This window comes from Seriola aureovittata, chromosome 17 (genome assembly GCF_021018895.1).
Source record: "Seriola aureovittata isolate HTS-2021-v1 ecotype China chromosome 17, ASM2101889v1, whole genome shotgun sequence".
NCBI classification, from domain to species: domain Eukaryota; kingdom Metazoa; phylum Chordata; class Actinopteri; order Carangiformes; family Carangidae; genus Seriola; species Seriola aureovittata.
Window position 1 is genome coordinate 17,198,509 of NC_079380.1, and position 27,749 is coordinate 17,226,257.

At 41.2% G+C, this 27,749-nt stretch overlaps 2 protein-coding genes across 26 annotated transcripts in view; one reads left to right on the forward strand and one right to left on the reverse strand.

Moving 5' to 3' along the window:
• The window catches only part of mapk8ip3 (mitogen-activated protein kinase 8 interacting protein 3), a 28,277-nt gene extending 5,696 nt beyond the window's left edge, over positions 1–22,581 (forward strand). The window contains exons 3-34 of one of the 24 annotated variants that reach the window (XM_056400889.1): positions 1–71; positions 698–789; positions 1,647–1,670; positions 2,965–3,073; positions 4,018–4,249; positions 4,397–4,499; positions 4,915–5,033; positions 6,011–6,022; positions 6,747–6,764; positions 8,079–8,136; positions 8,344–8,496; positions 10,108–10,165; positions 10,345–10,496; positions 10,719–10,775; positions 10,894–11,064; positions 11,797–11,956; positions 13,188–13,238; positions 14,394–14,483; positions 15,003–15,158; positions 15,423–15,588; positions 15,730–15,927; positions 16,025–16,208; positions 16,383–16,502; positions 16,754–16,834; positions 16,941–17,008; positions 17,222–17,370; positions 17,465–17,636; positions 17,796–17,909; positions 18,732–18,770; positions 19,327–19,506; positions 19,920–20,066; positions 21,181–22,581. In XM_056400889.1, the coding sequence (XP_056256864.1) occupies positions 1–71; positions 698–789; positions 1,647–1,670; positions 2,965–3,073; positions 4,018–4,249; positions 4,397–4,499; positions 4,915–5,033; positions 6,011–6,022; positions 6,747–6,764; positions 8,079–8,136; positions 8,344–8,496; positions 10,108–10,165; positions 10,345–10,496; positions 10,719–10,775; positions 10,894–11,064; positions 11,797–11,956; positions 13,188–13,238; positions 14,394–14,483; positions 15,003–15,158; positions 15,423–15,588; positions 15,730–15,927; positions 16,025–16,208; positions 16,383–16,502; positions 16,754–16,834; positions 16,941–17,008; positions 17,222–17,370; positions 17,465–17,636; positions 17,796–17,909; positions 18,732–18,770; positions 19,327–19,506; positions 19,920–20,066; positions 21,181–21,305 (3,629 nt within the window). In that variant the 3' untranslated portion in view covers positions 21,306–22,581. The remainder of the gene's footprint in view (positions 72–697; positions 790–1,646; positions 1,671–2,964; positions 3,074–4,017; positions 4,250–4,396; positions 4,500–4,914; positions 5,034–6,010; positions 6,023–6,746; positions 6,765–8,078; positions 8,137–8,343; positions 8,497–10,107; positions 10,166–10,344; positions 10,497–10,718; positions 10,776–10,893; positions 11,065–11,796; positions 11,957–13,187; positions 13,239–14,393; positions 14,484–15,002; positions 15,159–15,422; positions 15,589–15,729; positions 15,928–16,024; positions 16,209–16,382; positions 16,503–16,753; positions 16,835–16,940; positions 17,009–17,221; positions 17,371–17,464; positions 17,637–17,795; positions 17,910–18,731; positions 18,771–19,326; positions 19,507–19,919; positions 20,067–21,180) is intronic. The other 23 variants (XM_056400897.1, XM_056400901.1, XM_056400890.1 and 20 more) reach the window with 23 other exon arrangements.
• A 65-nt stretch (positions 22,582–22,646) lies between these two features.
• Positions 22,647–26,167, reverse strand: nme3 (NME/NM23 nucleoside diphosphate kinase 3). Of its 2 annotated transcripts, none has more exons than XM_056400916.1 (5): positions 26,026–26,167; positions 24,785–24,915; positions 24,565–24,666; positions 24,357–24,469; positions 22,647–23,832 (listed from the first exon to the last, which is right to left on the reverse strand). In XM_056400916.1, the coding sequence occupies exons 1-5, from the start codon at positions 26,069–26,071 to the stop codon at positions 23,715–23,717; spliced, it is 510 nt and encodes a 169-aa protein (XP_056256891.1). In that variant the 5' UTR covers positions 26,072–26,167; the 3' UTR covers positions 22,647–23,714. The 2 variants fall into 2 exon arrangements, with proteins under 2 accessions (XP_056256891.1, XP_056256890.1); XM_056400915.1 differs by lacking the exon at positions 26,026–26,167 and adding an exon at positions 25,501–25,609.
• Positions 26,168–27,749: the final 1,582 nt, after the last annotated feature.

Genomic DNA, 27,749 nt, shown 5'->3' on the forward strand with positions numbered 1-27,749 from the left:
TCACTCGGTTGGAGGAGCGAGAATCAGACATGAAGAAAGAATATAACGCTCTGCACCAGCGCCACACTGAGGTGAGAGAAAACACTCAGCCCAACAACTTCATACTCTTCACATATCAAAATCTAGACACACCAAACATACATACCTGTTATAGTCAAATAAATGGTAATTAAAATACTGTCAATATTATCATAATCAAATATTACAACAGTTTGAAACTATGCCAAAGTGTATTATAGGCCTACGTCTTTTTTTCTGCTTTCCAATGTAACTCAACTAAAAGCAGACTTTCAGTTGTCATTGTGATGGATTACCAACACAAGCAAGTCCCTGCAAAATGTTTTCAAACCATAATGAAAATTAAGGAAGTCGATGGCTGCCTAAAAAAAAAGTATGTATAAAAAAAGGGTCAGTGTTAAAATAAGTCTCATATGATTTGTAGTAAATAAACAGCAATCTCAAAAGTCCCAGTATTGTCCTTTGTGCTCTGCTTGTCCTTTTGGTTCACAAATATTTTGGATTAATCCAACATGTAGTAGATTATAGATTTTGTTATTGAATCATTGTAATCCTTTCAAATACAACTTGTTTACTCACCGATCTGTGATATCTTTCATGGCTTCTCGTCCCTAATGTCACTGTCCTCTTTCTTGTCTTTTCTCACATCTTTTCTCTTCGTTGTTGTCGTGGATCACAGATGATTCAGACATACGTTGAACACATAGAGCGGTCCAAAATGCAGCAGGCAGGCAGCAACAGCCAATCAGAAGGCACCGGCTGTGGACGAACGTAAGTGGTTTTATGTGTTTGTTTGTGAGGGTGTTTAAAATTCCTGCATATGTCTTTGTGTAAATTTGAATTGTAACTTTCACCCATCGTCTTGTCGCTGATGTTTCATGTTTTGTTCTGAGTGTATCAGGCTTTTCATGTGTCAACATGCTCATTGTATTGACGCTGGCATTTGTTTGTCAAGAGCCATGACGAGCAGCTGGTGCATCCCACTGATAGAGAGGAGAGAAAATGCAAAAAGAAACATGGCAGCCATTATGAGCCTTGTAGGAAACAATAAAAAAAAAAAAAGGAAAGTTAGGTGTTTATTTGCCAGCTTGTACTGTTCAGCATTTGGCAAACCCCTGAGTCCTGAATATTTATGAACATGAAACAAGACAAGGAGGGGGACATCTGGTGCAGCTTCTGTAGCTGAATCGCAGATTAGTCACTTCCTGCAACATGTTCATACAGTATCCTATATCTTAATTCAGCTACATGTCAAATGAAAAGCATCCTAATCCTACAAATCTTTATCAACTGCCTGAGTGAGGCTAGTGAGGTGTGTGTGTGTGTGTGTGTGTGTGTGTGTGTGTGTGTGTGTGTGTGTGTGTGTGTGTGTGCGTGGGGGGGGGGGTTACATAATGTATCAGTTATTGAGACAAGAGGAAGAACTCCTGCTCTTAAACCTCTACTAGTAAACTGCTGATGAATGAGATGAAGACGAAGAACAATCTTCTGTGGAATTGTGAAGGTGTGGGTGTGTGTTTGTGTGGTTTCATGTGTCACTGCATGTTCCTGTCACCTGTCTTTCTCTAATCAGTGTCTGTCTGTCTGTCTGTCTTGCTGGCTTGCTCTCTGTGCTGCTGTTTGCGCAGTCAACGCCACACATGGAGGAAAAGGTAAATCCAACATGGTCCCACAACTGCCCTACCTCCTTTTCATCTAAACCGACCTGCTTGGACTTAAAATTAGACAAGGAGGTGCTGATGCCCCATTGCACTTCTGCCATGCCTCAACCCCTTGTATGAAGACGTGCTCCTTTATGTGTTTGCTGTATTAGTTGTTGATGCTTGGTCCAGATATTTATTATTGTGAGTGCATCAGTAAAGTTGCATTCTGATAACGATTTATGAAATAAGGAATGGTTCAAAGGTCATGTTAAGCAATGCAATCCATATTTTGCACTTTTTCTCTATCTACCTTCTCCTCTTTCTCCCTCATGTGCTTGTGTCTGCTGGTCAGTTCATCTGTGTGTCTGTCTGCCTGTTGGCCTGTCCTGCTTGTCTATGTCTAAGGAAGACATTAATATTATACAAAGAGGAAGTAATTATATGGATATGCATCATCAAAGATGAAATGGACACACAGAAACAGTAGCAGTCTGAGCTGTGCATGTCTCATCTTTTGAGTAGCAGTTTTGTTCAGACATCATACAACCAGAAACTGCATGTAGTTTATCAGTCATACAAGGAACTGAGACCTGTACAGCACATTTTAGGAATAACTTAAAACTTATATTAGATCCTATAGTTGTGGAATTCTATACAATACATGTCCGTGTTAGGTTTTCCACAAACTACCCGTATGTCTTGCTTAGTAAATAAAAGGTATAGTAAATAAAGCTCATTAGGCAAATGCATGCCCTCAGAGCCCTTCCTGCTTCTCACCGCAGGGCTTGTGAATGAGCTATTTTTAGCCCCAAAAATGTCCATTCCTGTCTTGCTCTATACATTTCCATATTACTTATTTTTAATGAATATTAATGAAATATGAATGATTGCAGGAATTAGCTGTTTCTGTGTGGTTTTCTCCAAACAGTTCAGAAACATTCCCTTTAAGTACATTTATTCTCTCTTTTGCTTAGAGTTAGATGAGAAGATTGATACATCTCTCATGTCTGTACACTAAATATGTAGGCGATTAACTGTGAAATATTTTGTCTAGTGAGAGTGGTATCAATCTTCTCATCTAACTCTCAACAATAAAGTCAATAAGCCTACTTCCCAATATAGTATAGTATAATCCGAAAGTTATCAATGAGAGTTTATGTGATTTGTTTTAACCCTGTAATGACCCATCAGATTATTTTTTTGTTCCTTGCACCTAATGCATGCATGATGCAGGATAAGCTCCAGCTAAGACATGAATAACTAACTAACATTAGTCTCCACCTCTCTGTGTCTCCTCTGCCAGCAGCAAAGCAGAGCGCCCGCCATCGTTGAGCCTGTACCCCAGCGGCGAGGTCATGGTACGTGGGGGTCTCGGGGGGGCTAGGATGATGCCCGGGAAAGACATCTGGCAGGTCAGCGAGCTCAGCCAGTCTACCTTCAGCTCCGCCTATCAGGTGGGAGAGACGGCGGCCATGTCCTCCTCTGCGACCACAACCGCTGCCTGGGGAGTGGAAGGGGGAGGGGCCAGCCTTACTGCAGCCCATCCTGCTAGCCACACCCACATGGACCTCCTCCCCTCCCACGCCTGCTTGTGTCAAACTATTTTATTCACATCAGTTGGAAATCTTCCCTTTAAAGTCATATTTGTCAGGTGTATGTGTTGACTCAAGCAAGCTGGGGAGTCTGTATATTTTCTTCATGGAGTTTTCTTGTGATTATTTTACTGTGTGATCGTGAAGCTTCTGCTACATGTCCTGGTGTTTTAGTTCAGAATCACGCATTAAGTTTAAGCCTGTGTTTCCAAGTGTTTCTTTTTTTCTTTTTTCTTTTTAAACTTTGCTACTCACGCAATTTGATGGCATATGGGGCTTTACATGTGAGGGTACAGCCAACGTACAGCTAAGGACATTGTTGCTTTCTTGTTGTGGTGTTGTGGCTCCACCTGGTATTTAGCTTTGAGATCATCCCAAGAGCATAATTACAGGTTAAAATATACATTTAAGGATTTAGATAGCCCTAGTTGAAGTTTTGATTTGTAGTGAAAATATTCTAACTGCCATAACTTAAGATGCTGGACAAGCTTTAAATATAATATAATATAATAATATCTGTTGTTACATTCATAATGACAAAGTGAAAGCTACAGAAACTAAAGGAAACTGTCCTACAAAACATGGAGCTGCTCACAAGAAAGTTAAGTCAAGCAGTAAACTCATAACACCAGTAGCACCACTTGCTAGATATAAAATGAGTCATGCAGGTGTTACAGGTTCCTACCTTCACCATATGAAGCTCATATAATGTTGTCTGTGTCTTGCTCCCATGTCATTGTTCCATGCCACTGCTGTGCACCAAGGAGGATGGATCAGAGTCTGACTCAGTGGCGGCCACACCCAGCAGCACAGGAAGCAAGTCCAACACACCCACCTCCTCCGTCCCCTCCGCCACCGTCACCCCTATCAACGAGGGCTTCCTCCCACAATCCGAGTTTGAAGTGATGCAGCCTGTGAACCACAGGAAAAGTACCAAGCGGCTCAGCCGGAATATGGAGGTGCAAGTTTCCCAGGAAACCAGGAATGTTAGCATCGGTAAGAGGATGTCGCCAAATACATCCTCAGGTCAAAGCTTTCATCTGAGATGATGACTTGTTCAGTGCAACAGAAACATCATCCAGATGTTTATAGTTTTCTAAAGAGCAGCTGTAATTCTGATGTGTTTCTGTCATATTTGTCCAGGCATGGGAAGCAGCGATGAGTGGTCTGAGTTTCAGGAGATCATTGATTCTACTCCTGAGCTGGACATGTGTGTAGACCCCCGTGTGTACGGAGGAGGAAACAGGTACAGCTACGTTGTGGCTGCATCACATGCACAGCACATATCAACAGTGTTTACGGAAAATCCTGTATCTCCAAGATTTTTTGAAACTAGGAAAAATCTTATGGTTTTGTTGTGTGCAACTCTTAGTGCACATTTGTCATCAGTTAAGAGTCAAACGTTCAAGAACATGGTTATGGTCCTTCTTTTTTAGTTTACCCATCAAAACCTGGCCCGTAACTGTTTCTCAGACCATAGAAGACTCTTGAAACTAAAGGTGAAATATAAAAATCACAACAGCTGAGGTTGCCAGCCTTTAACAGATAAATGTATTACTCCTGCAGTGCTGCCATAAAGAAGTGTTATGTTTTAATTAAATTGAATAGAAATAGATTCCACTCCTACTTTTTAATGACATTGTAATTTATGTGTATTTCAGCCCCTCCCAGGGCATCGTGAATGAGGCCTTCGGCATCAACACTGACTCTCTCTATCACGAGATCAAAGACGCTAAGTCGGACATCATTGGAGATGTAGATGCAGGCGCCGAGCTGCTAGGTATGAACAGGACTTTGGCTGCAATATTTTTTGCTGGTTTCATAGGATCATTGGTAAATATCCGAGAGCTGTACATCATGGCTGTAAAGTTGAAACAAGTTGTGCCATGAAATCACTTTGCTGGTCACAGCTTAGTGATATCCTTCTCCTTTATGCAGCGGTAAGTTTTTCACTTCAAAGGAAATGCTTGAGAATAAAAGCGCTGCCTCTGTGAGGTGAGCCTTGAGCTGGTGAAAGTGCATCTGAGACTTGTACTGTATGCTAAGATGCCAATATGTAAGTACTAAATAAGTATAGACCCAAACAAAGGGAAATAAGGGCAAATGCATGAGTGCATTGCACAAAGCCAGCATTTGTTTTTGCTTTAGGTCACTGCAGGGCAGCAGCTCCATGTGAGGCTGTGTGAATGTGACACTGCACTGACTCTGACTTTTTACCTTGCATGGCCGAGGCTGGAATACACTCCATGCCAACAGCTCATCTCTGCGTCACTGCACAGTCATCCTGAAAAAATATACAATCCCTAAACCCCAAATGCCCATCCATACAATGTTACTTTTATTATTTATTTGTCGTTCTAATTTATTTGTTTGTTTGTTTTTCCTCCATTTTTACGGGGCACAGGCACGTTTAACTCAAGCCTATTTCAAATGTTTTGAGCTTAAACAGATATTTATTTGTAAAAGTAGAATTTCTTATTCTATTTATCAGATATTCATTACAGTTTATTTCACCTTTGCAGTAATTATTTATCTTTTATATCTATTGAAACCCTCTGTTTTGAGCTCATACATTTTGTTTATCTTCATTTCTGTTATCAGGATTTGGGTTCCTTTGGGTTTTGATTTACCTCTTCTTGAATTTTTATGTAGCAGCAATAGGAAGGGAGGTTTGACCCGTCTTCTTGTCCATCTGTTAACCTCTCACCCATTTCTTTTTTTCCCCCTTTTATGTGCTTCTGCTGGTGACACCCATAGGCGAGTTCTCAGGTGTGTATCTGAACATGTATTGGTTGGTATCTTTTTTTTTTTTACTCTCTTGACTCCTCTCCAAACTCTACAAACAAGAGAAGACATTAATCAGTGTATACAAATCATTCAAAGGCACATTGCTATAGTTTTAAGTATTAATATATCATTATTGATTTATTGCCTGATCAAGCGATTGAAAATGCAGATACAGTAAATGCCCAAAACTGTTTTTCTTATTCCTTTAAAGTCACAGTGAAGTTATTGTAATCTTTAGTGATTACCACACGTTCTATCAGTATGCGTACCTTAGATTTTCCACCCATTGTATTATGAAAGATTTTTCTAAATCGTTCCTCTCATTAAATAAACACTGCTCTCCGCTTCCTGCACCATGTTTCATTGGTTTAGAAATGTCGTAGTGTAGCGTCGTATGTTCAAATAGGAAATACATCATTTCATAGAGGCAGTTTGCTCTTAAAAACACTGGGACTTTACAATACATCTGATATTTGAATAAATCATATTTAGTGCCGCAGAAACATGCTCCCTCCTTAACGTCTATTTCTAGTCCTTTAGCCCTGCTGCTATTCCTCAAATCCAGATTTATAAATGCTTATCAGCATCCTCTCTCTTCTCTCTTCCCTTCCCGTCTCTTCTTCCTCATCATCTTCTCTGATCTGTCACTTTTTCCTCTTTCCTTCTCTTCCCTTCCTCCTTTCCCTTTTTCTTCTTTTGCCTCCAGTCCGTGATGATTTCTTCGGTAAGGCACCCCCTTGCCTGTGCTCATGGTCACATTTGCTTGTTATGTCATTCCCTGGCCTCTAGCTTTCACATCCCTCTGGTTGCTTCTTTCTTTGTCCTTTTTTTGTGTGGCTTTATATTTACATTTTGTGCCACCTTTGCATCTCACATAACCAAAAGGAATAAAACTCAATTAAGATTTCCTGCGAAGGGCGTTGTAGGAAATGCTTTGCCAGTAGTGGTGACACTGAGTAGAACCTTAAAATAAAAACGCCCTTTAGCTTGGAAAGAAAACACAACTGGAGAATAATCTAATGGTAAAGAGGCGGTGAAGATGCTGAATCAAGACAGAAAAGAGCGACTGTTTTGTATTAGAAGAAAAACAGGATGTGTGGTGAACACCAGATCATCAGTTGGCTTCGATAAAGTGGTTGTTTATTCCAATAAGATTTAAGTTCAGTAACTATAGTCAACACCTGCCGTCATAAGATGAGGGTTACATTGCAGAAAAAGAATGTGTCAGAAAATATATATTTGTACATCAAAGGCTGCACAGTCAATGATATGGATAGGAGACATTTACCTCAACCATTTACCCCCTTGGTATCTAAGAACCTCTTTGCTTTTTGTTTTGTTTGTTTTCGACATGTTCTCATGTCCAAAATGTTCTGTGTTGAAACTTCTACTTATAGTTTGTGTGCTTGGCTTATGTTGCACAGTGCTTGCTGCTTCCATGTAAAACATTCAGTTAATTTCTGGCAATAATTTAGATCATTAAGATTTAAAAACAAAATGAATAGGTTGAGCATCAGATTAACACCGTGGTGGTTAATGGATCAACCCTGAATTCTGAATATATGTGCACTTGTGGAGCTGGATAATTTCCCTCAAGTAACATGTTATATGTTGATGTAAAAAAATGTTCTGAGCAATTGAGTTTTCCCAGTGATGCTGTAGCAGATGTTGTTGCAGGTAAAGACCCGCGAGGACTTCTCTGTCTCTCTCGAGAAAAAAGAGAAGTTGACTGTTTATTTAGTGTTTACTCAATATTCTTCCAATATTTAACAAGGTGCCGTCCTTTGTTAAACTCACTTAACCTGCTTGTTAACACGACAGCTCAAATAAATAGTCTGTCCATTAATAATCATGTCATTGAATTATTAAACCTTTTCTTTGTTTACAAAACTTTTGTCATTTGTCACAAAGCCGGTTGATCTGAAAGGCGGAAACTCTGGGAAATGCATTTTGCTTGTAGGTGATTGGATTGATTGATTTGTGGATGTTGTGTATAATATTTAATGATGAGTAACAGAGATGTGACTGACTGTTTCAGGGATGGGCAAGGAGGTGGAGAACCTGCTGACTGAGAACAAACAGCTCTTAGAGACCAAGTAAGAGACACAGCAAAGGATGAGTGTGTGTGTCAGTATTTCTATTTGTCCCTATAAACCTTTTGCCTTTCATCCAAAGGTGTAACATTTCCGTAGAGTCACACCTCTCACAGCAAAAGGAGTGTGTGGACATCGACATCCCAACTTGTAGTTTCCTGGAGCTGGTTTTGATATCTCACTTTCCTCTTTCTGCTCTTCTCTTGACAGAAACGCTCTCAACATTGTGAAAAATGACCTTATTGCCAAAGTGGACGAGCTGTCGGGGGAACAGGAGGTGCTCAGGGAGGAGCTGGAGGCTGTGAGGCAGTCCAAGAACAAGGTGGACGCCAAAGTCAAGGAGCTGGAAGAAGAACTCAAGAGGTAAGAATAACAAATTATTTTATTTAAATAACATGAGATGTTTTGGAAGAAAACAACATGTTCCTGTAAATTTCTGCCCAGAGTTGTCAGCAGTAGGAATAGAAGAAGGTCAATGGTTTTTTATCCCTGAACATAAAGACCTCAGCTCTTGACCTGTAACCCACACCTTAGTGATCCTACATGAATACCTAACCAATACGGCTTAGCAACGAACACAGTAACATGATAGTCTCTTGCTAGTGATGCTTCAAAGCACAAGAACCAGCGGCTGAGCACCTCCTGTCTCAGTTATTTTGTTTCATAGATAGTTTCCAGTTTATTTCAAAATCCTCAGATATCATGTATTGATCTTTTAGTTCAGACACAATGATACTGAGGACAAACCTGAAACTGGGTGTTCTCCTCTAATATGAAACTTCTCTGGAAAGAAGAATAAATCATTTAGGAGCTTTTCCTTACTTTCCTTCCTCATCTTCCTCATCTCTGGTGATACTGTAGATTTGCTTTTCACCAGTTCAGCTCAGTTTAATGTTTTTCAGCCATGTTTACCTGGAAAAAGGTGAGTATTTACTACATCTGAGCAAAAGATTTCATAGTAGATGCATATTTCACTGCAGCAGCTTATTTGTGTTTACAAAGGAAGTTGTTTACATAGGGCCAGATTGCATTTTACCCCCAGTTAAAGCTGATGTGGTACAACATCCACTGCTATGAAGTGCTAAGCTGGAAATTGTAAAACTCATCTCAACACACTTCCAGAGGCACAACAACATTTTTATAGCACCCAATAAATCTTCAAGTGCCTTAGATACACTTGGTGGATACCAAGAGGCAGTTTAAAGTATGAGACTCTGAGGGGGAAATGGATGGCAGTAAATTTTGTTTGGGGTGGATGGAAGATGGAGAGAAACAGCTCAATACTATATATCAAGAGGGTTGATATTGTACTTGAATACCAGACAGACTGAGACTGCACGCTTAGTTCCAACACTTGCCAAGGTTTTCTCAGGATGTTATGCTTATTTCTTGGTGTATTTTCTGTGGGTCAGTTTGTTTTGTTTTTTTGACTTGTGGAGAACTGACTTGAAGAATCTCCTTTCCGAGAGAGACCTGGCTAAGATGGGCAGGAACATAGACAAAAACTCATTTTCAGAGAGACAATGCAACAGTTAAACCAACCAGCACAAATCCAACTGGTGAAATGGTTAATGAAACACAGACTTACTAATAGTTTGACCTTTTCCAGCATTTTCAAACTTTCAATAAAGGACGTTATGTAAAAGGTGCAGAAATCATTTTTAAAACTCGCTGTTTGAGCTCAGAATCTTATCCTGTACGTTTCTGAGAAAGAAAAAAAAATTAAAGATGTCGGCATGTGAACAACCTGTTTGAATTACACCTGGTGTGTATTTTAAAGGAAAACTGCCCATTTGGTATCCAACAACCCCATGTGGCATCGTGTTGTGTTGTGTCAGGTCAAATTCAGCCCACAGCAGCTTCAGAAGTTTTGTCCACAAAGACCTAAGTCCCAAAGTTGTCCCACTATGTCTCCCAATGACTCTCAGAACCATCGACTCCTTCCCTGTAACAGTTTTTGCTTTTGTGTCGCAGGTTAAGAGCAGAGGCTCTCTTTGCGTCTCGAGACTCCAAGGATGAAGGAGGTGATGATGTGAGTAAAGTCGGGCATGGGTTTTGGAGATATCCCTACTTATTTTACAGATTCAATGTATTTCCTCAACTGGAGAGAGTTGGCATAGCTAGTTTCCTGCTGCAAATGTCTATATCTTAATGTATATTTCCAGACCTGGCATCATTTTAAGAAATGGCACTGTGCTCTCATGTTCCCAGTTTTCATCACCCATGCAGGATGGCGACATGACGATGACACAGCGGCGGCGCTTCACGCGGGTGGAGATGGCGCGTGTGCTGATGGAGAGGAATCAGTACAAAGAGAGACTGATGGAGCTGCAGGAGGCCGTACGGTGGACGGAAATGATCAGGTACAAGAAAAGAAAGATGCTGCTTTATACTAAAATTGTTTTGTTTTCTTAGACACTTAATTTTGCACCTAACCACTTTATTTATTTAGAATCAATTTGTCTTTGCTATGTCTGATACAGTGACAAAATTCATGAACGTGTACTGAACCACAAAAGAAAAACACTCACCTGTGGTTTGTACTGGTTCTCCTCTATTTGACTCACACCTCTGGTTCCTCTCAGGGCGTCCCGGGAGAGTCCTCCAATCCAAGAGAAAAAGAAGTCGACCATCTGGCAGTTGTGAGATTCTGGTTTTATTAAAGCTATTTACTGAAGCACAAAGAGAAATACCATAAATAAATGATTTGGTAAAACAAAACCGTCCAAAATGAAACATCTTTCTGTCTCTCTCCATCAGCTTTGCACGTCTCTTCAGCTCATCGTCCAGCCCTCCGCCTGTCAAGCGGTCGTACCACAGCGTCAACATCCACTACAAGTCTCCCTCGCCTGCTGGTTTCTCTCAGCGACGCAGCCACACCATGTGTCAGATCTCCACCTCCAACCGCACATTGGAGTTCTTCCCTGAAGAGTGAGCAGCAACCAGCTACACGTCTTAACTAAACTTACTTTACACAAAAAAAAAAATCTGCTTCTCACTCTGCTTTGGTCTGAACGCCTGGTTGCTTGCTCGCTTGTGGCAGCTTTAGAGAGCAGAAAGCCTCCAGCAGGTTCTCGAGCATTCGACATACACATGTACACACATGTATGTGGCTGGTTGTTTTTGCCTTCATATTCCATTCAGACAAATCTCTTCATACACAAAAGGGAAAATATAGCAAATGCATCAATGCACATGAATCCAGGGCCGTGAGCTTGAAAATTTATTTCACTGAATTCATTTCTGCACATTAAAATGTTTAATTTTAGGTGATAAGAGTGAACGTGACCTCTAACATCATGACACACTTACTTGTGATTGAACTGAGAAAGTTAATTCTTGTATTGTCCCATTCTTGTCTTTTAAGATCTCTCTCACAAACATACATGAATACAACACACATGTACAACACAAACTGTATGTTTTATTACTTCTTTCTTGCACTAATGCCAAAAGTACTAAAAATCTTCTCCTGTGTTTAGTGTGATACAACAGTTGCTTGGCTTGAGCTAGAATAAAGCTCAGTTTAACTACTGCTGTTGCTTTATTTTCCTCCTCTCCTCTTCATCCTCTCACATCTTTCTAGCTTTTTTGCTGCTGGCTGGCCAGGCTGCTAACGCTTCGCTTTTCTCTCTTCCCTCCCTCCCCTCCTGTTGCTTCCAGACTGGCCAGTAACGGTGTTGCGTCTCTCCTCAGTGACTCGGCACTTCTGGCCCGCCGAGAGCAACGGCGGGAACAGTACCGGCAGGTCCGCGAGCACATGCGCCGCGATGATGGCATCATGCAGGCCTGCGGCTGGAGTGTGCCATCTCGCTTCAAACAGGTACATACACACACATAAACCACCCCACATGGTGAGAAACCTGGAGGGGTTTTTCACCAAGTGGGGTGGTTTTTGAACACGACAAAAAGACACAGACAACTCAGTTCACATGGGGAGAATATCCCACCAGTTTTTTGGGTTACTGACAGATCAGGGAGGTGAAATTCCTTGTGAAATAATCGTAAATACTTAGATTGTAATTATCCTATCAAGTAACAACTCTTCTCTGTGAGTCTGTGGCCTTTTATTGTCTTCTGCTGTTTATGTCGTGAGAAGACAGAGAAGAAGATTTTTACTTACCAAGTGTCTAAGTGCTTTCCCAAGGTCCATTATTAAATAATTGATATGACAGCTGAAAGTGACTGTGAGTCAGCTCTCCCATCAGACTGCTGATTAATGCGGCCTGCTGTTTTTGTTTGGCCCAGGCTGTAAGGACCAGCAAGCAGAATTAAACCATGAAGATTGTTCTGACTGTGCCTGCTGGGTCATGTCTATACTCCCCTTGTGATGGTCAAATTAAAGGAGCAGATGTTTGCATCCTTTGCATCCAAGTTTCACCAAAATAAAAACATAAGATTTTTTAATGATTTACTAGCTCCCAGATAGAAAGTGGTTTATTTGATATATTACTAACAGAGTATAGATACCATGTGTAAGAAGAGTTGTTGATTTTCATCAATTTAAAAATCCTGCGAAACCTCCTATGTAGTCCTGTTAAAGGATACGGATGCTGCTGTTCTGTGTTTTTCTCTTTGTTGGCAAAACCCACGAAAAGACCAAAACCAGTAATGAGTTAGTCCTCAGTCTCTCAGTACTTTCCAACATATTGTTTGATTTTCTTTAAGGCTCAGTAAGCAAAAAAATACTTTATCTGGAGGAAATAGTGCATTTGTTTGGAACTATTTTCAGCTGTGGATTAATACAAATTTGGTGCTTGGAGATATATGAGGCTTTGTCTGCACAGACAAACTGTATTAGTTGGATAAAGTCATTGCTGGTTTTGGCCTTTTATGGTATTTATTCAAGATGAGGAAAATATCTCGAGTCTCGGTAAGAATAGTAAAAGCTCTCAGTCTTTTCCATTTTGGTATCAAGCATAAACATGACCTAATAACATCGAAGTGCAGCTTCAACTTTAACTGCCAGAATCAGGGGCTGACGTCGTGCAGCTCAAAGGCCAGAGGGCAGAGTGTGTTGGTAGGCAGGTGGCTCTAACTCTGGTCTCCCACAGACTGGTGGTCAGACGGACAGCGCTCAGGACAGCCCGCTGAAGAGACAACAGGCAAGTGAGACCGACAGAGTGCCAGCATGCGCCTTTACGGTTCCTCTCCTTTTGACCTTCTCCCTAAAACCCTAACCCCTAGATAGCAGATAGACAGACAAATAACTGAATACATATCTACATAATGACCACAAAATTTTTAATTAAAGTACGGCAAAGTTTGCCATGAAACAATCTCTGAAAATGCATGAAAATTGAGGGGAAATTGCTCATTTGAAGCATGGTATGAGTCAGCATCCCTGTCTTTCATACAACACAAACAAATGTCACTTACAAACACACACACACACACACACACACACACACAAACACACACCTTATGACTGCATCTCTCAAATAAACTCCTAAACACTGCCAGTGTTTTTTCAACCTTTTAACTTTTAACCTCTGTCTGTCTCAACCTGCCCTACATACACATTGATGTCGTCAACACTTACTTAGTCCTGCTTTGACTTTGGTGATGTTCTTAAAGGAAAAATCCACTCTAAAATACTTGGTGCAGTCATGCATGTGTTGCTGCTCTCAGCCTACTGACCAACACCAGATGCCTCAAAAGCGAGGAATTGTTGAAGTCTTCCACATAGTGGTTTTAACATAAAGCATGAATTGACATATGATCAGTGATGGCTACCTTGCATTCCTGTGGTTACCTCTGATGATGTTACATTGCATCAGCACATTTAAAGTGCAGCTACAATGGAGTTTAATTGCCAAAAAAAAATCACATTTTGGTGCCACGATCAAACAGTGAAGGATTCTTTCTGAAAGCACCATTTTGAACCATTATGCACTGGAGCAATAAATCCATCATAGACAGTATTCTGTACAGAGGTGACATGACACTCTTTTACACTCTCCATCCTCTCGTATTATGTCTAAGTTCTCTGTGGATGGTCCAGTGGCCTTGTGGGAAAATACAGGAAACTGAAGCAAAAGTTAAGATGAGTGAGCACAACATCGCAGATCGGTGACATCAGTGGAGTTTTCCTTTTATTGCCTGCGGTGTATGTACTGTACATGTATACAGTACATAGACAAACACTGAATGTTCTTTGTTTTCATCAGTGCCCAGTAACATTGGAGATGTACTGAGGGAACCAGACAATAATTCACAACTTTTCTTGTCTCCTGACCTCTCATTACCTCTGCTTTTAGACCACCAATGAAAAAGAGGATAACCGCATGAAGAATGTTCCCGTCCCTGTGTACTGTCGCCCTCTGGTAGAGAAGGACCCCAACAGGAAGGTGAGATATAAAGGGGGGAAATATGGAGGCTGACAAGTCACAAGTCCACACCCAACTCTCTGCAGCGTTGCATGTGTCTGTAGCGTTTCTTTCTTTACCACGTGCTGCCATCGTGTCAGTTGGTGGGAGCTGTATTGAGCCAGGACAACAGTCTGCACAGATGCTCCAAGGGACGGTGGTGTAGGTTGATCAGAGAGCACTTTGGGGACAGTTGGGACAACCAGAGGGTCAGGTGGGATATTTTAGGGTGACATTAAAAGTGTGTCCCAAAAAGGGGTGAGCACAAGGAGAAGATCAGAGGGTGGAAGAAAGATGGGAGTGGGCCAGGAGGGGAGGAACCAGGTAGTAAGACTCAAGGTGGGGACAACATCTCAGACTAGGTTAGAACAAGGCATAGTCTAAATACCTGAACCAAAGTTATAATAACTTTTTATGAAGACACTGTGGGGAAGCAGCTTTTGTGTGTGGCCAGTTCCATCCTATATCCGTTTTTGAATCTGTGTTTGCATGGGTTTGTAGCTGTGGTGTGCAGCAGGAGTGGACCTGACAGGATGGAGGGCCAGCAGCCAGGAGTCGCTACCAGCCAAAGCGCTGTCCGGCAGCAGCGACCCCCTGCATGCTGAGGAAGACGGAGTTGAGAAGAAGAACAGCCACACCTCCCCAGAGAAGAGGAAGGTAAACTGACGATCACTGCTTCAAAGTGACCGACACACAGTTTCAGACATTTTTGAATTATATTATTAGCAAAGTGTAGTTCACACATGAAACGACACAGAAATATCAAGGACTTTACGTTGTTTGTTTGTTTTTTTTTAACAGATGAACCATGTCTATCCTTTTTCAGTTAGCTGTCATTGTGTCGTAATAAATGCTGCCTCCTCTCTCTCTCTCTCTCTCTCTCTCTCTCTCTCTCTCCCTCTCCCTCTCTCCCTGTCCCAGTCAAAGGAGCTCCAAGAGACAGACACCATGAGCAGTCGAGTGTGGATACTCACCAGCACCCACTCTGCCAGCAAGGTGGTCATCATCGACGCCAACCAGCCGGGCTCACTGGTCGACCAGTTCAACGTCTGCAATGCCCACGTGCTCTGCATCTCCAGTGTGCCAGGTAAGACAGAGAGTGCACCTCCAAGCCCCAGAGAAGCATTTTTACATACGATTTTTTTTTTTTTTTTTTGCACTTTCAGTTGCGTTGTGACTCAATTGATGGTTTTCCTTCTTTTCCCTTTTTGTTTATGTGGTCGTTCAGCTGCCAGTGAGAGCGACTACCCAGCAGGAGAGATCGTGTTGGATCCAGGGGATGGAGGTGCAGGGGGAGGCGAGGACACTGGTGGTGTGGAGGGCATGTTAGCTGGTATCACTCTCGTAGGCTGCGCCACCAACTGCAGCGTTGCTCGTAGCAACTGCTCCTCACGCACCGACACCCCCATAATGGACAAAGGTCAAGGTGAGCACATCGAGAAGACTCCTGCATCTTTATATTATCATAGAAAAGGGCTCAAGGTTATAGGTCTGTTACTTATTTCAATGGTGTTCTGCTTTAGCCCCCACTGCTCCCCCCATGCATGCGAAGATTCACCCTGCACAGTCGGCTGAGGAAGCCACAGAGGCCACCGAGGTTCCTGAGTCAACAGCCAGCCACATAGAAATGGGATCTGGACCTCCAGGACCGTTTACTGAGCACGTCTTCACCGATCCCCAGCCTCGTCACGCAGACGCCTCTGACAGGTAAGAGGTCAAGGTCTGTCCATGTAAAGACAGGAATGGTATCAGGAATTACTCAATCCCCATAAACCTATGTACACATTTGATAAGGGATACAATTATTACCTTTATCACATCACCAAAAGATGTCCAGGTTCTCCATTTTGAAAATTAAAAAAATGTTGTCTGTCCTCACAGAAATGCAGGTCAGTCCAAAGAGGAAACGTCTCAGCCTCCAGATTCAGAGGACGGAAGTGAAGAGGCCAAAAATTACACGAGCGTGGCCCCCACCATGTGGCTCGGGGCCCAGAACGGCTGGTGAGCCGCTCAGCTGAACCGCTCACAGTTTCTGCCGCAGCTTCACAGTATCTACAAACACATAATTCCACTCATTTCTTTATCAAGGTTTTTACACTGGGTAACCGCATTAAAGTACATTTTTATTGTTACATCTTTTCACAAAAGACCCCCAAAAAAGTGCTTGTGTCTTCCATCTAATATACACACATAAATGTCACGCCATGCCTGAGAACTGTACTTGCAGTAACTTGGCTCTGTTTTACCTCAAGGCTCTATGTCCACTCGGCTGTGGGAAATTGGAAGAAGTGTCTCCACTCCATCAAACTCAAAGACTCGGTGCTCAGTCTGGTGTAAGTGGTGCAGGCTTTGTTTTTATGTAGTTGGGAATCGAGAATCAGAAAGTCTTTCCATGAATTTCTGTGAGGCCAACTGTCTTTGTTTTCTCTCCAATTGCAGGCATGTGAAAGGTCGTGTGCTGGTTGCCCTCGCTGACGGGACCCTCGCCATTTTCCATAGATCAGAGGGTATTTTAAATATTTGAGTTTTCCACAGGAAATCAGTGATATGTTTCGAGTTCTGTGATACACATCAAACTGTTTAAAATGGATGGTTGTAGTTGTTTTGTATCACAGCATAATTGATCAGCAAGACGCAAAGCTTTTAGTGTGTTTTGTGTAGTCATGAATGCAGTCGGGCTCTGTTGTCAGATCTGTGTCTGTGTTTGTTTCTATCAACAGATGGCCAGTGGGATTTGTCAAACTACCACCTAATGGACCTCGGTCGGCCTCATCACTCCATTCGCTGCATGGCTGTCGTCCACGACAAGGTGTGGTGCGGCTACAAGAACAAGATCCACGTCATCCAGCCCAAGAGCATGCAGATAGAGGTGAGTTATGAATCCATGCTCACAAACGAGTCCAACAATCAGCTTTTGTTTTCATGGTGCAGCAGTTTGATGTGATTCTTTTTCCTCACTGTAGAAGTCCTTCGACGCCCACCCTCGCAGGGAAAGCCAGGTGCGGCAGCTGGCGTGGATCGGTGATGGAGTGTGGGTGTCGATCCGGCTCGACTCGACCCTACGTCTCTACCATGCTCATACACATCAGCACCTCCAGGATGTGGACATTGAGCCATACGTCAGCAAGATGCTGGGTGAGATTACGTCCTCTTTTAGGGCAAATCTTGTCTTAACAGAGATGATTGATTCCAACTATTGTACTGTTTCATCTGGTAGATTCAGTGTTTTTTTTTTTAATATCCTGGATTTAATGCAGCCAATCTAATTGCACTCACTCTGGTTTTAATTCACAGGAACTGGCAAACTGGGATTCTCTTTTGTGCGAATCACAGCACTTTTGATTGGTGGAAATCGTCTTTGGGTTGGAACTGGAAACGGTGTGATCATCTCCATCCCACTGACAGAAAGTGAGTTTCATGTATATACAGCTTACAACAAGGGCCACATAACAAAACAGGTGGAAAAGTCGTTCATGAGCTCAGTTGCAAATAAAAATCCAAACTGTAAGCATTACCGGCCGGTTGGAAGAAAAGGGAAAATGAACGTCTTTGTCTTTCTACTAACACCACATAAAACCACACAAACCACTTGGACAGTGATAAATGCAATTGGTCTTCTCGCGACAGTGTTAGTTACCTCTGCCATAGAGGTTATTTTGTGACTCCATTTGCTTGTGTGTCTGGATATTACTTTGGTTATAGTTTTGTGAAAAATTAGACATAAAACCATGTTTCCATCTACACCACGTGAACCATGTGGTGTAGATGGAAATTTGCACCACTAACATAGTTAGAGACAAACAGGCCAAGCCTTTGAAAATTCTCAACTATTTGGATTCAGTAGATAATGTGAAATTTAGCTAATGGGTGCACATGTCTTTCATAGACTGTGCAAACTTCATGATCAAATCTTATCAAGTTGTTTCAAATCTAAAATCTCATTAGGTAGCCGGAACTGACCAGTCGGATGTCTGCAGTTTTCCGTGACTCAAACTCTCTCCTACGTCAGTGCTGTTTATCTGTGTTCTTCTTTAGCTCACTCCTTCTTCTCCCCGTGATGTCCTCGTCTTTTTTCCACCCTCTGTTTTCTTTCCTTTCCCCCTCGGTGGTTTCACCTCTTTCTCACAGTCTTGGTTGTAACTATTACTGTTACTGTCCTCTCTCTCCTCTGCTCTCCTCCCCCTCCTCCTCCTCCTCCTCCTCCTCCTCTTCCTCCTCCGCCTCCTGTAGCGGTGGTCCTTCACCGGGGACAGCTCCTGGGTTTGAGGGGTAAGTGGGAGCGCTCCCGACCTCCTGCTGCTGTGATCTTTTCTTTCCCGCCTTCACCCGGTCAAACCTTCATGTTCCCTGAAACTCATGTCTGCAGACCTCTTCTGTGGTGCTGCAACAGCCAGCTGTTTCTAAAAGCTTCTGTAGTGAGGACACATACTCAACACTGAATAAGTCCTCTCATATCTGTGACTATTTAGTTGATGGTCACCAAAAGTATTGTGTGCGCAATCATTTTATTTATTTTTATACTTATATCAGAACAGCTCTTTTACACATTGGTTGCTTTGCATGATATTTATTATTGTGAGTTATTGCATCAATGACTAAAAGATATATTTGTGTGTACCAGATCCATTGCATGCAATGGGGTGCTTTAGCTGTTTTAAACTTTGAGTTACTCTAAAAACCTTTTTCATTTTTGGTTGTTGGGTATTATGGGTGTTTTTCCTGGGAATATTTTTTTTTTTTGCCTGTGTCATGCCACCGCGTATGATTTGCCAGTAAACATTGCCGGTTGGTCAGTTTTTTCACTCCTGGACTCCTTCCCCCTCAGCCAATAAGGTGTCTCCGACATCCTCCGGCGGAGTAATCCACGTGTACGGTGACGACGGCTCTGAGAAGAGCAGCGGCAGCTTCATCCCCTACTGCTCCATGGCACAGGCCCAGCTCTGTTTTCATGGACACCGAGATGCTGTCAAGTTCTTCGTCTCTGTACCCGGTACTCACAACGTCTGTCAGTCTGCTGATAACACACTCATGTTCATTGCTTTGGTTCTGAATCCAGTGTATTTTTTTGAAACTCCCTATTAGCCATGTCTGATTCACACACAGGAATTTGCCTCCAGATTTAAAGTAGGTAACATCTGTCTTATGCCAAACAGACGAATGTCCTCTAAAGTTGTCTCAAAAAAGACAGAAAGGTGCTTTGTAAAATACCTTTTACAATCCTGCATTACAATGTAAATATCATTAGGTTCAGCTGAAGAAAATAGATAAAATTCTGTTCTTGGACTTTATGAAGAATGATTACTCAGTACATTTAGTCAAATTAGACATTGTTTATTATTCTTTTTTATTAGGGTATTTGCATTCACTCACACACGCATGTCTATAACTGACTACGCTCCCCTCATGTGTTTGTGACAGGCAATGTTCTGGCCACCCTAAACGGCAGCGTGCTGGACAGTCCATCAGAGGGGCAGGGCTCCACAGCGCCCCCAGAGACGGAGGCCCAGAGTGTTCACAACGTGCTGGTGCTGAGTGGAGGAGAGGGCTACATTGACTTCCGTATAGGTGAGCAGCCACACCTGCATATCAACCTGACACCACACACATGCATTAGGTGTAAGTGTGTGACACAACAGCAGAGCTATGACTGAATTGAAAAAAAATATTTAAATTATATGTTGCATGTAGATATTTTTTAAGGGGTACAAGATATAAATGAAGTAAATAAATATTTATCTTTATTTGTCTTTGTAAACACAAGTTGTATATGAAATCTCCCCCTTCTTCATTCATTCACTGCTCCCTATATAATGGACATGCAGTAGTTTACTCAGTAGGAAGCAGTATGTGGGGATTTCAGACATTTAGTAATCATCATCATCGTCATCACTGACAGTGGTAATTTTCACATCCCTAAAATGAGGAGCAGTGCATTATGGGATTTTTGGCAGAACGTCCATGCCATGTAAACAACTTTCTGTGTAGCAGATTTACCCACTCTGAATGCAGACACTCGAACAGTAAATGTGGTGTGTGGTAAATAGGGAGTAAATTCAGACACAGCCATAGTGTTAATTTCCCTATTTATAACTCATTATTACAAGGTTCACTGTGCAGTGAGCACTCATGATACACTCCTCTGCCGTGTGTTACTTTCACAGTTGATATGAGTCTATTTACAATCATTAGGTTTTTCTTGACCACTGGAGGTCAGCCAACACTGATTCTAACTCCACCAAGTTCAACTGTTATCTCCACAGCCAAAACACCATACTAAGACTTCCTGTAAAAAATATTCAGAATAAAATAATCAAATTTTACAGTAGTGTTTTTAATATCACCAGTCCTGATGTCAATGTTTTATGTAAAATGGAACTAAATTATGCAGTTTGGTAATTTTACACAGCTTACACTAACACCATTCTCGTGATAGCATTGTGATACGATTTAAAATTTTTCTTTAAATAAATATATTAAATAATTTCTTGTTTAATATTTAATACAGATGTAATGTGTTTATGTTGAAATGTTGAAACTAATAAGTAAATAAATAGAGAAATAAATAATCTCTCATATTTTGTTAACATTATCAGCACAATTACATTTAGTATCTTTTCACTGTGGAAATTCAGCATGGCTCTTCAGTTCTTGATTGTTTTTATTGTTTATTTTTCCTCAGGGGACGGAGAAGACGATGAGACAGAGGAAGGAGAGAGCGGTGGGGCTTCGCAAATGAAACCTGCATTGTGCAAAGCTGAGCGGAGCCACATCATCGTCTGGCAGGTGTCTTACGTGCCTGAGTGACACCTGGATCTGCTTTAATGCCCCACCCACCTCCTTAAAGAAACCTCTTCCTCCTGCACCCAAAAGCTTCCAGCCACCTAAACCTTGTAATTATCCCTGGTCAAGTAAAAGTTCCCCCTTGGCTCTAAAATGACCCTCCAAGCCGTGTATCGTCCCTTATAACTATTATATCCCCTCCTGCCCCGTCACCTTGTAACTTTAATGCCTTGTAAGTACCTCCTCTGATCTAGTAATCTGCCTGCCATCCTGTCTGTCCCACCCAGGGCATTGTAACTATCTTCATGAGCCTTGTAACCCAGCCTCATAACTACCTCCCTCCTCTGTATCGATCTTATATTCACCCTGTAAGCACACTGTATCTTCTCCTATATTTACCTCAACTGTCCTGCATCTGCCCCACAGTTACTCCTCCTCTTCCTCCATTTAGTTCGTCATCTGTGAAGCCTCCACCTTGTCTTAAAGCAAAGCCCAGAGCCCCAACATGCAACACTTGTACCAAAAAAAAAAGTGAATGACAACACTGACTTGCATTTGCACCAGATATTTATCAGATTTTTCTAACAGCCAATCAGCAATCCATAACTATTTATGGCATGACATGGACCCTGATTGTTCACAGATATTAAGATATTGGGAGTTTGTGGATGCAGATGTCAGGTGCTATGACACCACGCAGAAATGCTGTTTTGGCTTTCAGCTTGTAGCAGATGGTTAACGTTGTTGTGGAAATTTTGAGGGTAAGTGAAAATAAGTCAACATGGAACAAGTGGAAAGTTTAAATTACTACATGTCAAATTCAGCTTGAAAGTCTGGGTTCTTTGGGTTGGTACCCCAAATATTTTGCACCCCCCCATCTTGCCTCTATTTTAAAATGTCCTGGTTAAGGACATTTTGCATCAGTGTGGTTACTGACCTCAAAGTGAGAGGAAATATCTGGTGTACGTGCAGCAGCCTGATGTGAATCAAAGGTCAGAGGACTCAGTTCGGTGAGGTCAGAACATGTCAACATGTGTAAATCATGTGAGCGAGGTTGAGGGTTCGAGTTTAACTTGTCAGTAGTTTGGTCCGAAACTCATTTCTCTCATCTGACTGGCTGTCGATCGGACGGTTTGGTGTAAAGCAGGTGAACGGTGGCGTGTTGTCAGTATGTGTACAGGCATTATTGTAAATCTCCAGACACACTGAAGCCCATCCTCTTTGTTCAGTATGGAAATTCATGCATTGATCTCTATCTGTGTGGATTAAATATTAAACATATTTGTGTGCTGAAACTTAAGTTGACGTGTGGTGCATGTCTCTCACTTTGCAAGACACTGAAACATAATAAACAGCATATTAAAAAAGGATTTCAAGATCAGATTTATTGTTTTTGACGATTCCAATACAATCCACTCGGCATCATTGCAGGTGTTTTACAAAAGCATGAACGTGACCAGCTGGGTGATGGAAAAATCAAATTTTTTATAAAACAAGATATTTGTTCACTGAGTCTGACATGATGAAATTACAAAACCATATTAAAAGCAGGAAAGCTATTAGGCATCATATTTTAAAACTTACATCCACAACTGTATTCAAGTAGTTTCAAGTGACGTGATCTGGTTTTACACCCTTACAGGATTTGAATTTTTTAAAAAAGGTACAGGAAACTGAAAATCATCGTGCAAAAAGGCAATAGTGGTGTTGTTTAATGTTTATCAACTGCTCCCATGTTTGGGGGTTTTCACTGCAAGGACTATTACAGAAAAAATGTGCACATTTGGCAAATTTTTGACCTTAGAATCACTGCCTTGCTGTTTTATGCCTCTGCAGACCAGTTAAACTGCAGGAAATATGGTCACTATCTCCCCTTCTGATCAGTGTTATGGCTTTGAATAATGGCCAGAAGTGTTTTTACAGAACATTATGACATTCAGCATTTTATCGTATTTGTATTTAATTGAGTCATCCAGCCATAGTCATCACTGGCACAGAGGCGATTTGATGTGGAAGTTTCCTGTACCTTTGAATGAAACCTTATGAATCCTGACCTTTTATTGCTTCAAATCCAAGCTTATTGCTTCAAACTGTAAACATGAGCTAGTGTTCTGGACTAAACAAAAACTACAATGAAAACTGTAACAGAAGCCAACACTGTCAAGTTATTGTCCATTTAGTGCATTTTTGCTTCGTAAAATCATTTCACCTCTGAAATACTTCTGCTTCTAGATACAAATTTAAACGTATGAAAAAAGGAGGAGCGAGAGATCCAGCAAGGCAGCAATGACACGGTATCTCATGTGGCTACAAGCTAATAAAGCCAAAATATTCCTCTGAGGTATGATGTGATCCATCTTGTAATGAGACTAACATGAAAAAAACCACTGGTTTACCTAGAGGAAGATGTGGAGACAGTGGATTTTTAGACCATCAGTTGTAGATCCAGTGGCTGCTGCTGTCCTCCCAGCATTGAAGCTCGTTCTGACGAAACCACAGAGAGATTTCCTTCTGGGCGCTCACCACAGAGTCGCTGCCGTGGATCACATTCCTGCCACGCAGAGCCAACACAGAAAGGATCAGGACACGCAGACAGACAGAAACTAGAATTACCACCTGGTTGTACGCCTCTGCCACTCAGACTAGCTTCAGGTTATGTTCCTGTTTCTCAAGATTCACATAAAGTATTAACCATTGAGTAAAACTCATAATTGCTGCGTGACTTCCTGGGTTTTAGCTAAAATATATTTTGTGCGGTTACAATGACCTTGACCTTTGACCACTGAAATCTAATCAGTTCATCCTTGAATCCAAGTGAGCATTTGTACCAAATTTGAGGGGGATTCCCTTGAGGAGGAGTTCCCGATATATTGTGTTCACAAGGTCAAAATGTATTTTGTGAGGTCACCTTGACCTTGACCTTTTTAACCGTGGATGTATAGCCATGTTCTGATTGGTCAGTTTGTAGCTGTAATGACCAACCAATCAGATTATATGCAGATGTGCATATTGTCAAGGATGCAGTCAACTGTGACTGTTCATGTCATAAAATATAAATCTCCCCGGTGAGCTTACCTGCCTACTTCCACACAGTAATCTCCCCGGATAGTTCCCGGCAGCGAGTCTGAAGGGTTGGTCTCTCCCAACATCTTACGTGCAGTCTTAACCACGTCCAGACCCTGCCACACCTGAAACACAGAAGTGTACATGACTGCAGCACAAAGGACAATATCACCAAGGAGTGGTGGCACCACAGCTTCACAAAACATTCATGTTGTCTCACCATTGCAACAACTGGTCCTGAGCTCATGTAGGTTATCAGTCCACTGAAAAAGGGTTTACTCCTCAGGTCCCAGTAATGTTCCCTTAGAAGGTCCTCCGATGCCTGATAGACAGACACATATTCAATTTAAAGATTATTACACTAGCCTAAATAATTCAGGGAATTAAACCATTCAGGGAGAATGTTTTTAGGGGAAATAAAAGACCTACATCCCACATACCTGAATAAGTTTGAGGCCCACCAGCTTAAATCCTTTCTTCTCAAAGCGACGCACAATTTCTCCCACCAGTTTCCGCTGCACGCCATCAGGTTTTACAGCAATGAAGGTGCGTTCATTCACCCCTGTCCACCCTAGAACCAGAGTTAACATAAGTCAAAAATGAAGGGGAAAAAACAGACTGTGTTTGAACTGCAATGGGCCACCACACCACACACAACCTAGAACATGCATGCACCTTGGTATCGGCAGTGAAGGAGCTCACTAATGTCATTAATACAGGGGATAGTGAGGAAGAAAAATGCAAAAGCGTTGAAATGAACCTACAGCTGACACAAATAAGTTCTGTGTGGTCGATGACAACTCAGACATTAGTGACAGCTGTATTTATTTGTGCATTTATAAGGGTATAATCCATGTTCAAAGACAGCCAGTGTTTACCAGTTTCCTGTGCACCCTGAGGATCCACATACAAATACCCTCAAATGGTTTGAACTACATGCATCTCCAGAGATTACCTGATATTTGTTAGTTTTACAAGCCACTAATTAATTCACAAATGTTACTTTCACAGACCTGTGGAAGACACACATACTATTGCAAGGGTTCAGCTGGGAAAACGCCCTGAAACTTGCACTTTTTGACAGCAATTTCTGCAACAAACCTCACAGTCCCAGTTGGCTACATCTCGTTTAATCTTTGCCTGTTGTATGTCTCACCAGATTCTCCGATCCGTGCATGTTTAACCACCAAATCCTCAAGTTTATGTAGATCTCGCTGTGACCTTTTTTTCAGGCCCATTGCATTGCCCCTCCTGCAGCATGTCAGCGCTCACAGACGCCACTTGAGCTATTAATAGGACATATTGACTACACTGCTGCTAGATTAGTAGCTAGCTGTAGTTTCAGTCACACAGGGACGGGAGTTAGTATTTGTGCCACGAAACCTGCATGCTATCACGTCTCTAAGTATCATCTGTAACTAAAACGCAGTTTGGATGTTGTTAGTCACACCTCAAACGTACGTGCGACTCATAACATTAGTTACAAAGACTCTAGGAAAGTTTGTGAAGGTTTCATGCCTCCATTGTTGCTCCCTCTGTAGCAGCTAGCCGAGGCGTCTGCCCGGTGAGTGTGCGGCTCCCGCTCTCACATGGTGGAAACTGTGAGCACATTAACCGTTGTGAAAATCACACTGAAGAGCCGCTGAGTGAATGATGAGCTGTAAACAGATATAACACCAACCTGACTGAAAGATGTTAGCAAATATGGACAGAAACAGGCAGATCATTGTCGCCGGTGGACGGAGCACGAGCACACTCTCTGGGAAGGAGCAGGGCAAGGAGGACGCACATACGTAAACACGCACGTTGTTAAGGAATGCTCCGCTGAACTCGGGCACGCGGGTGTTCCCAGCCAATCCCAATACAAGTTATGGAAGCTTATTAACGATGAGAAGAGACAAACCCTAGACATGGTAAAATAAAATTAGCAAAAATTAAGTGATAATGAGTTTAAAAAAAAAAAATTTGCTTAGTCATTGTATGATGTAGTTCACTCAAGCGATGACACATTTTTATCCTGTGCAGCAAAGTTCTTCTAGGGGGTCCTGGATCCTTACTCACCTCCCACTGACAGTTAAATTATTTGCAAGCAATAAACCTGTGCTGTAGAGCTGAAATGATTAGTTGATTAATTGAACCGGTTACTGACAGATACATGGGCGTAGGATTGGTCTCAACGTTGGTAGGGACGCAAAAAAAGAGATTGGCTTTTTAATGCCGTCAACATTATCATCATCATTATTATTATTATTGTTATTATTAACATTATTATTAACGTTATTAACATATAAGATCTGAATTTACATTCAGGAATGCCCATGGGCAACTGTAATATATGTACGTGTTGAATTTCCATATATGAAATATATGTACACGTGAAGTAAAATCATATATGTATTTAAAGTATAGCCTATATATATGTAAGAATTGCATATGAAATCTGTTAAAATTGGAACAATATCATATATTGACATATATGTCTAGCTAAAAGAAACATGTATTTTAGTACGTCTGTTTATATTTTAATCATATGTTACATTATTATATATCCATCCCAAAGCCTGTCAGTATATCTTCATATTATATATGTAAATATGAAAGATATGCATGTTTAAATTTAATAAAAAATTATTAAGAAAATAATATACATACATACATACAGATTTTTAATTTTTTTAAAAATGTTATAGGCATAAAAAGTCATAGTATTGTGAGGCATAAAAAAGTTGTAGTAGATTAAGCCATAAAAAGTCATAGTATAGTAAGGCATAACAAGTCATAGTAAGGTCAAGCTAAAAACCACATAGTATGGTAAAGCATAAAAAGTCAGTATGGTAAGGCATTAAAAAGTCAGAGTATAGTGAGCCATAAAAAAGTCATAGTATAGTAAGGCATAAAAATGTCATAGTATAGTAAGGTATAAAAAGGAATACTATAGTAAGGCATAAAAATATCATAGTATAGTAAGGAATAAAAAGTCATAGTATAATAAAGCATAAAAAAGTCATAGTATTGTGAGTCACATAGAAGTCATACTATAGTAAGGCATAAAAAAGTCATAGTATAGTGAGAAATAAAAATGTCAAAGTATAGTAAGGTATAAAAAAGTCATAATATAGTAAGGCATAAAATTGTCATAGTATAGTAAGGCATAAAAAGTCATAATATAATAAGGCATAAAAAAAGTCATAGTATAGTAAGGCATGAAAACGTCATGGTATAGTGAGTTATAAAAAAGTCATAGTATAGTAAGGCATAAAAAGTCATAGTATAATAAGGCATGAAAATGTCATAGTATAGTAAGGCATTAAAAAGTCATAGTATAATAAGGCATAAAAAAGTCATAGTATAGTAAGGCATGAAAACGTCATGGTATAGTAAGTCATAAAAAGTCAAAGTATAAGA